General features: G+C 30.7%; 1 protein-coding gene across 2 annotated transcripts in view; it reads right to left on the reverse strand.

Annotated features, from left to right (window-relative positions):
* Positions 1-1,699: 1,699 nt before the first annotated feature.
* Positions 1,700-11,046, reverse strand: part of LOC136978255 (protein AMN1 homolog) — a 9,613-nt gene continuing 266 nt past the window's right edge. For both annotated transcript variants that reach the window (XM_067273939.1, XM_067273940.1), the window contains exons 2-3: positions 4,284-4,359; positions 1,700-2,644 (exon numbers count right to left, since the gene is read on the reverse strand). In XM_067273939.1, coding sequence (XP_067130040.1) covers positions 1,819-2,628 — 810 coding nt within the window. In that variant the 5' untranslated portion in view covers positions 2,629-2,644; positions 4,284-4,359 and the 3' untranslated portion in view covers positions 1,700-1,818. The remainder of the gene's footprint in view (positions 2,645-4,283; positions 4,360-11,046) is intronic.

Here is an 11,046-nt window from a genome sequence, read left to right on the forward strand (position 1 = left end):
ACACACACACACACACACACAATTCCAACGATAAAAATTTGCTTTTGAATGTACTGTGGTTCCTTGGTTTGAATATAATACGAATTTCAAACAAATGGTAAAAATGTCAACAAGGGGTACAGTCCAAACCACTGGTTCAATGTTGATGAGACTGGTCTAAAAAAAATGCACAAGTTGAAATGAATGATGTCATTTCTCAGATTTTTTTTTCAGTAGCTTCAACGATTCTCAAGACTTTTGAATACTGTTTATAGAAGCAATCAAATTTTGAATGCAAATTTTTGTCACACTTTGCATAAGTTTTAGATGCACAGGACTGTAATGATAAAAAGTTGGTCCAAACACAATTTTATGGCAACTATCTTATTTTGATGCTATTAATGTTGCATCCTCAATGGCTGTTGAGGTACATCCCAAAATTTTATCTGATATGCATAGACTGACCATTTTCTCTTAGTCGAAATAGTAATGCATAGGCTGACCAATCTGGGACGATTTACCAATCGAGGAAATTGCCTTCTGGGAGGTCTTTCAAAGGAAACTGGCCCCTATTTAACTGCTATTAAAGAAAACCTGGAAAACTTCACAAGCTAGCTCGTTGATCCAAGCACAAACCCGAGATGACAACCAATATTTAGAGATCACATCCGCTCAGCCATTGGTGCAATATGGATATAGGATGTAGAAGAATGCACAGGTGGATTCTATGTGGAAAATTTTTTGCAGCAATCTCAATCAGGATTCGATCCCTCAGGGACTGCTCAGTCGTCTGGCTGGATTTCAATGTATGAGAAAAACAATGTATAACAGCTTGCATAAGCATTGTAGCAGCTATGATGTACAATATTAGAATAAAGAAGGACAAGACCTGTACTTTACTAATAAAAAGGTAATAGGATCTCTAGATCATTTTAAGGAAAAAAATGAAAAATTCTAGTCTTAAAAAATTAAAAAAACTAATTTTCTTTTTTCCCTTTAAATATTCCTTTTAGGAAATTAAAACCACCAAAGATCTAATATAATTTTATAAATGGTCTCAGATAAAACCAATAAAAAGGAAAATGTAATAAAAAACAATGTACGTTCTTCAGTGAATTTGTAAAAATTTGTAACTCAAAAAGTATCTACTTTAAAGAGGAACATAACTTGTCCAAAGTGCATATTTAATAAATTAGAACAGCAAAAAGAAGTCTCTTGATGTCCAAGTAAAAACATTTCCCAAAAGATATGATAAGTCCTCAGACTAGAAGCTGATGTAAAAGCTTAACCATTAAATTTCAAAACTAATGTCTAATTTGTTCTTGAAAGCTTTACCATATTGCTACAGCAGGAACATGAATGTGCAGAGGAAATTATAATAAGTTTACGCTATGGATTCAAAGTGCCAAACTTACCTTTACCAAAGAGAAACCACCAAGAAAAAATTTGACTCTTATTTCAGATGCCACAATTTGTTAGCAAATCCATCACTGGTTTAGAATGGTTCCTTTCATACAGAGATACAATTATAGGAACAATGATCATCAATTTAACAATTGATGTTGCTCTCTCCAAATTACTTCCATGTTAAATGTTAGAACTGTCATGTTAAAATGTCTATTGTCTTACATGATTAAACAGTACCTATCCTGGGACAAATATATTTACACAGAAATACACTGAAGTATGTATCTTGTGGGAAGTAAAGATATGCAAACGATTATGAAAAAAATAATTTTATTAAATCAAATCAATTTTTTTTAAATTGATAAGAAAATCTCACACTGCCATAAAATGTTACACGAGCACAGTTCTAAGTATATACATTAGGTAGTTGGTTCAACTGATTGTCCACGAAATCTGTTTCCTGAAGTGCCTCTGATCGTTCAAGAAGAATTCTATTTCCGGATCGGAATCCATCTCTCTATCGCTTTCATAATAGATTACTGGATATTCGTCAAATGTAAATATACTTAAATTGGAACAGTTATCTGCCACGTGTTTGACGGCATTACTCGTTAGGAAACAGCAGTTCTTCATGCAGATTTCCTTCAGTTTGTCTTTACAGGCGCCATTTACCAGCAACCTCACCCCTTCGTCGTGAACCATGGTGTTGGAGAAGTTGATGCATTCCAAATTGTGGGCAAACATCCCAAGTGCCTCTAGTGACCTATTAGTCAGATTGATGCAGTTACTGATGTCCAGACATGCGAGATTGGGGCAGGAAACTGCTAGTGTATACACTGCGTCGTCGGCAATGTTGACGCAGTGACTGAGGCACACTTCTCTCAGTTTGCGGCACGAGTCAAAAACAGTGGCAAAGGCGGAAGAGCTGATGTTCTCTCTAGGATCTACAGAAGCCAAGTTGAGCATTTGTAACTCCTCGCACTCTGCTAACTGTAACAGTCCATAATCTGTGATTTCGCACTCCATTAAGTTAGCCACTTTCACTTTCTTGTGTAATACTGCTTCAATATTTTTATCCATTACCTTTCCCCTGACACTCAACATGGAAAAAAGAACATCTTTGATCCGAATGGGAAGCAACCTCACGACGTCCCAATTGTCAGTTCTATGTAAGAATTCTACAAAGGCATTAACGGAACACTCGAACAGAGAGAGAGCCTCGTAGCTCTGCACTTGTGACATGTTTACTATTTAGAACCTGAATTTAAAAAGAAATTTAAATTATAAAATTTTATCATGTTTTTAAAATAATTTATCAATTTAAACTGATTTAAAACACCAAAAAATGTAGGCTTGCTATGTTCTTTAGCATTATGCAGATCACTTTGATACTCTTGCAGACTTTCAATATACAAATTCTTGATATGAGAAATTACAGTATGTAATTTGTAAGATAATGTATAAATGTGATATTTTCAAGCTATTTGACAAAAATTAAATTTTTAACAAATTTTTAAAAATTATGAATGCAAAGGGTGAGATATTTTTCTATGGACAAAGTTCAGGACCTGTCCAGTCCCGAACTTTTTCCATAGAAATATCTCACCCTTTGAGAACTGGATAGCAAAAATGCGAGAGAATTCTACATATGTTTATGAAGTTTATATTATATATTGATATTGACAAAGTTGTATATATATATTCACGACATTTACATCCGAGAAGAAGACAATTACCGTATATTCCGGAGTATAAGACGACCCCCGACTTTTACAGTTAAAATATAGTTTGGGATATGCTCACCCTATAAGACGACCCCCGACTTTTGAGAAGATTTTCCTGGGTTAAAAAGTCGTCTTATATGCCAGAATATACAGTAGATATGTTGTAGGCAATCAAAGGTTTTCTTGAAAATGTGAAAACTTCATTTTGCAATATACATAATATGTTGTTTCTTATTCCACTAAACTACCCCTAGTAAATATCTGACAACACACCTGGTAAGACAACAAAAACAAAAGCATAACTTTTAGAAAGGTAGAAAAGCTTAAAGTATTACACTGACACTTTTACAGTTTTTGGCTTTTTGACATTGCTCATCCTATACCTGAATGTAGGCAATGCATAACATAATTATTAAATAATACTGTATATAATTATAGAAAAAGCATTATTAAGAAATGCAATAAAAATTTATTATAAAAAAATGCATTATACTAACTTGTAAGAGTGAGGTATTAATAGGCTCAAAGTGTAGTTAAAGAGAAGGAAAAAAAAAAAAAAATACAAAATACTGTCAATAGTCAGTATATTCAACTAGAATATTGACAAGAACTTTTGCACTTTTAGACAAAAGCTATGTATTTACTGTGTGTGTAGTCAAATCAAAACTGTGAAAAGCACTAACAAGTAAATGTACAGTACATCATACAGTTTTTATCAGATAAAAGTCATTCTACTCATACTTCATAAAACATATAAATTAGAAAGCATCCTATAAACTTGCTTATACTAGTAACTTCATAATCATTTTCATCAAAATGTCTGATACTAGTCCAGGTGTAGTTCCTGATTTTCTTTTGGGTTTTTTTCTTATTGGGTCATTCAGAATTTCAAACCTGATCATTTTTTATTATCGGCATTACACTGAGGTTCACAACAATTAAACTGGCATTTCATTAAAATCTAAATATGTAAAAAAGCAAATTTTAAGCAACACAAACATAGAAACAGGAAGAAACATATCCATAAGCCCGATACTAGCACCTTATATTGGCTTTGAAAAGTGCAAGCCCTATACTTTGTAACACAAAGAACATTTTTTTTGTGTGTGTGTGATGATTCTGTTTAGAGGCTATTTAGTGAATTCTACAGAAAAAATTCAAAATCATGCTTACTCTTATTTTCAAGAAAGTGTTGACATCGCCAATTTTCTACACACTGAATCAATGTCCCACAGATATAAGTCTCTCTCTGAAAATAGAAAAAGCAATTTATACAGTTAAATAAATCCAAATCACAATAAAGTTCAAATTATGAAATAAATGTATTTAATAAGTAATCTTATGAATATAATATAAAATATTTAACCATAAAATCAGATAGTATTGAAGTGTTGAGATTGTGACAAAGTTGGCCCTTCTTTTGGCATAAAATTACCAATATTTTTTTCCTACTTCTTACCAGTATTAAATTATACTTTGTTTATTCAGACTTCTATATTAAAACTGTACCTAATCATCAGTTTATAAAACACCTGTGGCAGCCAATATGTGAACTTCTCATCACCACCAAAAGGCTTGTAGACATATAAAAAAGCCGGTTCGAACATGTGCCCAGCACCTTTTTATACTGTGATTCCTCGTACAGTGACCTCAACGATTGTGAACTCTAACTTTTTGTTGGCAAACAACGCCACACACCTAAACAAAACTTGTTTTAATTTACTGTTTTTCTAATTCTTTTGTAATTATTAGTCATTTATAAATTACAATGCTAACAAATTCTGTAAACTGCAACAACACAATTGTCATCATTTTATAAATCAAACATATCTTTATCAAACTGATAATGTTAATAATAAAGCTATTAATTTCAGATATATATTAGTATTTAGTCATTCATTGCTTGCACAAATTAAACTTCATAAATGTTAAGAGAGAATTTGTTTTATATATTTATACATTTTCCTATATCACAATGCCCACAATTTTTTTTTTGCAAAGCTCAACATCTATGCAAGTACATAATTTATACAGAGTGATTCTGAAATAGAGACTTCTGAGGAAGATTCCTCAAAGAAAAAATAAAGAAAAACAGCAAATAAACATATGTCCAGTAATGAGATGTTTTTGAGAAACCAAACGTTTTACCATATGACAATTAGGTGCAAGACAGATTTTATTGTATATTAACTATCTTATATAACACTCTCAATTATATAGCTTCCTTCATAATTGTTCAAAATATCCTCCGTGTGAGCGTGGACTGTTGCATCCTTTTAATTAAAGGTTGCAAGTCTCCATAAATGGTGGTGTGGGCATTGAAATGTGTTGAGCAGAATGTCTACATTGTCAGAGTCTAGCATCTTTGGGTGGCCCATCGATAAAAATCCAATAAATTTAGATAGGAGGGAAGCATGGAAGCCATACCACTGAACTACCATCTGTCCACCTGTGCAGATACATATGGTTCAGTACAGCATGTGTGCATGCATACAAAGTCAAGTTATATAATAAAATCTGTCTTGCACCTAACATTGTCATAACAGGTTTGATTTCTCAAAAACCTCTCATCACTGGACATATGTTTGTGGTTTTTCTTATTTTCCTGTGAGGAATCCCCAAAGTTTGTCCCACTATTTCAGAATCAGCCTGTATATCTAAAATATAGGATATAAAAACAATAATAGGAATAATTCTATCAGAGAAACATTTTCAATATTTATTCCATTATTGTATATTAACTGTGCAACTAAACATTGAATTTACTTTTTCTTTATGGAACACAATTAAGGAGGTGGTTCTTTATGGATTTTTAAGAACACAGTCAAGCTTGCATGGTTAAATGAATCAATGGTCATATGGCACAGTTTAGAATGCCTTTATAAATGCCCTGTTGTTGTTATATTTAAAGAAAATTTAAACAAACAATAATTAAACACTAGATTTTAAAAAATGGTTTTCATATATGTGATGAATCCTATCTCTGAATAGGTACTTCTTTTTTGACAAATGTCCACAGTATATTGGCAAATATGCCATGAAAAGTCACACTGTAATCATCATGTAATAAGCAATATATATAAATGTTTCTATCACACTTCAAATCTATATTGTCAATAATTTAAGTACTGGCATTCATAATTCACTTTCCAAGTTCAAAGTTCAAATTTAGCTGTGACATCACAATTTATTTGAACTAAATCATCTCTGGAGAAAGACTAATAATAAACAAACTTGCAGTATAAGGTGTGTACACAGAAAAAAAGAAAAAACTATTTGATTTCTATCACAGCTGCTTAAAGGGATGCCCCTCATCTTGTTAAAATATATTGCAACAAAATATTAAATCTTAACAATGTATCAGAATTATATCATCATCTATCTAATATTAACACTCATTTTTCATATATATATAAGCATGCAATAATCCAAAATGGGGAAAATGACACAAGAAAATGGTGAACAGAATACTAAACTTCCCATGATGGTAATTTGAAGTAAAAAAAGTGTTCATTAACACAATACCCACAATATAAATCTTATTAATAATAAATACCGTATTTTACGGACTATAAGACGCACTTTTTTCTTCGAAAAATTGCCTCCAAAATTCAGGAGCGTCTTATAGTCTGTAGCCTCCTACAGGTATTTTTTTTAAAAACTGCTTAAAAATTAAGGTGCGTCTTATAGTCCGTAAAATACGGTAAATGCTTCTGACCCACAACTTTAATTTTGATTGAATTGGTTAGCCTAATAAATAGGGTTGTAATAGATTGGAGGGCTTATCACATTCCCTGCTGTAATAAGCTTTCCAATTTATTACAACCCTATTTATTATGCTAACTAATTCAATCTAAATAAATCTTATTGTTTTCAACAGAAATGAATTTCTTTACATAAATTCTCCAAATATGAATGAAAATACTATAGAATGGCAATACATGAGACTTTGTATGTTGTTATATAAATTGTTGATGCCTTTTTTCAAATAAACATTTGAAAAAAAGCATCAACAATTTGAGGATGATATGAAAGATCCATGTCCAATTTCTCATTTACTGTATTTGTCATTAGGCTATTCTTAGAGACCTATAACATTCTCACATGCAGAATAGTCACAAAATAAGTCCCTACATAGAAAAATAAACCATATTTCTCCTTCTCTACGTGAAAAGGGCTTGTTTTCACATTTCTGAAACATATGTCCTGCTTCACTTATAAAAGCATACCTCACATATAAAGGAGCATATAGACTTGAGTGTGCAAGGCATGAACACATACAATCTCTCTATGCACCAGAATTTGTAATAATTAAAATAACCCTTCTAACCTTTTACCCGGTGTCCTCTAATTGCAAATAATCGCGATTCTGAAAAATAGAACGACACCGGGTAAAAGGTTAGAAAGGTTATTTTAATGAACACATACATTTGTGCAGCTCTAAATGTGTGTGTTCTAGTGTTTCCACTTGCCACTAGTCAAATCATTTTTGTGAATGAAATGGTTTGTTTGGTTGAGAAATTGTTGTAAATTCATCAAATCACAAAAGGACCTCCCATGGTTTTTTATCAGACTCAAAAGAGATATTATCTAACAGTTCTGACATGCATTGAAAATACTACAAGTATTTTAAAAGATGATTCAAGAAATATTTACATAAAACATTTGAAATCACCTTTGAGATTCAGAATGAATATGATTCCCAAAAATAATTATTTTTTTCAAATAACCAGCAATTGCTTGAATTCTCTTATTCATCTTTGAATAAATAGAATTTAAATTCAATTTTTTGATGATAGTAAAAAATAAAGTTATTTATGTAAAAAAAATTAAAAATTGACTACTTTTTCTCAAACATATTTTTATAATTAAATTTATCTGAAAGCTTTAGCAAATATATCTCTATATTTCTAATATATTACATTCATTAATTATAAATCTTAATTGTAAATTCAAAGTATGGCATTTTCATAAATATTTTACCTATCCGTAGTAGTTATAAATTTGTAATATTAATTATAATTGTAATTATCGTATTTACTCACATACAAGATGAGATTTTTATTCATTTTTTATTGCTTCAAAAACTTAGGTCATCCTATATGCACGAGCGAAGGATTCTTTGCGTTTTTTTGATTTCTGCGAACCGCATGTATTTGCATTTTTTACCAGAAGCTCACCCTCTGGTGTTTAAAAACAAAAGTATTTTATCTGGGTCGTTTCAATCATTCTTGTATATTATCAGGAGTAAAGACGAATAGGAATAGGAAAAGCAAAGCTTTTAAATTGAATTCCAATTTGAAATTCCAAAATCACACAGGAGCTCGATATAAGTTTTAATTAGTGATGTAACAAATATTCGGTTACTACCCGGTATTCGGCCTATTTTTCATTATTCAGCCGAATACCGAATATTTAAATTACTATTCGGCCGAATACCAAATACCTAAAAACAGGAGTAAGAAATAACAAAAAACACAATAAATTAATCATTTTTGTAACTTTTATTAATGCTGAACATTAAACTATAATTATTAAAGTTAATAAGAAATGGCATCTAACTCTAGTATTAAATTATTTCGTAGTTAAATAATATTATAGCCTTTATCTAGCCCGATATCTTATGGCATTGATGGCGTGTAGGTTAGAATGTATCGGGCATTAATGTTATTGTTTAGTTAATTATGTTATATTCGTATTCGCGTATATTTTAATATTTATACGATATTTTAAAATGAGTTACAAAACGTTTTATTGAAACTTATCGTATTTAATGAAAGAATTATTTATCTATTTCTAGAAGATGAGTAACCAATATATAATTTATTTTATATATAAAGCAAAGAATGAGCATTTTTCATTATATACAAAAGATAACATTTGAAATCATGTTAATTTTTAAAATATTGACAAAAACAATAGCAACAAAATATCACAAAACTTCACAAATAGAAACTCCCCAATAATATATTTGAACTGTTCCACAACTGGGGAGAAACTAGACCATATTATATCACCACTAAAGTATATCCTTAGGGTACTATTCAGTCTACAAATACGTAGTAAAAACAAAATTTTAGTGTTTAATTAAAGAGTTAAAATGATCGATTGCAAATAAAATAACTTATAAATTATAACTTACATCTAAATACCAACAACTGCCGAATCATAGCGGGCTATTTACGGCTATTACATAAATTATAAACCAATTTGGCACTAGAGGTAGACGTTAGGCTCCATCTCATATTAAGTTTAATAATTATAATTTAATTAATTAATTTAAATAATTTAGACCTAATGGAAGAAAAAATCGTAGTGGCAGCGGGCCAATAGAGAGCACGGTGCATGATCTTTGCCTTAATGCGGTTTGCGCGCCAATTTTCGTACATGCGTTATAATCAAGCCGAATAGTTTGGCCGAATATTCGGTATTCGGTTGAGGCCGAATATACTGTTCGTTACATCACTAGTTTTAATCCATCCCCATGTGAAAACAGATGATTATTTGGAAATCAGAATTCGAAGAAACTCATAAGTGTAATCGACGAAGAGTGGATTTGACTGTTAAGAAGAATTGGCAAAAAACGGATTCCCGATTGTACAGCTTTACATGAACAAATCATGTTGATTTTACAAGATTTTTCCTTAAAGTTTAAAATGCCAGTAATTTTTGCAGGACAATGTGTGCATTTAATATTTTATTTGTGATTAAGTGAAATAAAATTAAATTGTATTAATATTAATAGATCTAATTTTCTTTATTTTGATCTTTAAAGTCACGCCTTGTCGTAAATGCCAGATTGTCTTATAAGTGAGTAAATACAGTACGTTATAATTTACAGTACTGTACATTGTAAATTATAATTTTTCTATTGTGAGGAAATTTTGAATTACTGTACAAATTTTTCAAAAAAAAAAATTAGTCCAAGTTATATGAAGTCAGAGTAAGAATGAGGTTTACTGTATGATCTTACTTCAATGAGTAACTTTTCCACTCACCAACCTCTGGACTAAACTTCCTATTTATGCAAAAGTTCAGATAGGAAACCAAGTGTAAACTCTTGCAAACAGTATCATAATTCAGTCAAAGGTTACAAAATAAAATGATTTTGAAAAACAGCCTATCCTGAGTATATGTACGTACAATGTTTCACAGAAAATCAGTTCAGCTGTTCCATATAATACTCAAATAGACATGCATCAGTTCAATTTTATATAGACAGATTATTATTAATTAATAATAATTCAACCAATGTTATTTTGCCTTCTGTTTTAAAATACCACCTTTAACAAAAGCTAGACTGGTTGAAGAAATGCCAGAAATTTAAACTTTTGCACTGTAAGAAAATCTAAATGTTTAACATTACCTCTAATAATATCCACGATTAAAACAAGCGAATTCTACCGAATACAAAAACTGATATCGCAATCTATGATTATAGTAATAATTTCTTAATTAAAATCACTATCAACTCACAAATCAGATGTACAATACATTTGATCTACATACACAATTACTCAACTGTAAGAAGCCTGAAAATATAAATTTTAAACAAAGAAACTATTAAAAAAAACTGACAAGACCATCTCTGCTGGAGGCCAATCTGTGCCCAGCAAGGGACGAAATCTTGCATTGTTTTCACTGTTTTTTTCATCAAAAATAACTTATCTTAACATTTATACCCTATAAAATTAATTTCAGCCATTTTCAATTAGCTAAACATATCAATGACAAAACGGAAAACAAAGTTTCTTACAAAAACATTTGCCGCACGTGGCTTATCGCTCACTAATAAATAAAATTTACATAAAGTTGCGCGCGCACTTCTAATAATGACTTACTTATACCGTGTGACGAAGTACAATTGCTAATGAAATTCGACCAAAAATTAGCTTAATTCATATAAATTTTTGTATAATATTGTATATTTTACAAT

This window comes from Centruroides vittatus, unplaced genomic scaffold (assembly GCF_030686945.1).
Source record: "Centruroides vittatus isolate TY-2023 unplaced genomic scaffold, ASM3068694v2 contig_502, whole genome shotgun sequence".
Taxonomy (NCBI): domain Eukaryota; kingdom Metazoa; phylum Arthropoda; class Arachnida; order Scorpiones; family Buthidae; genus Centruroides; species Centruroides vittatus.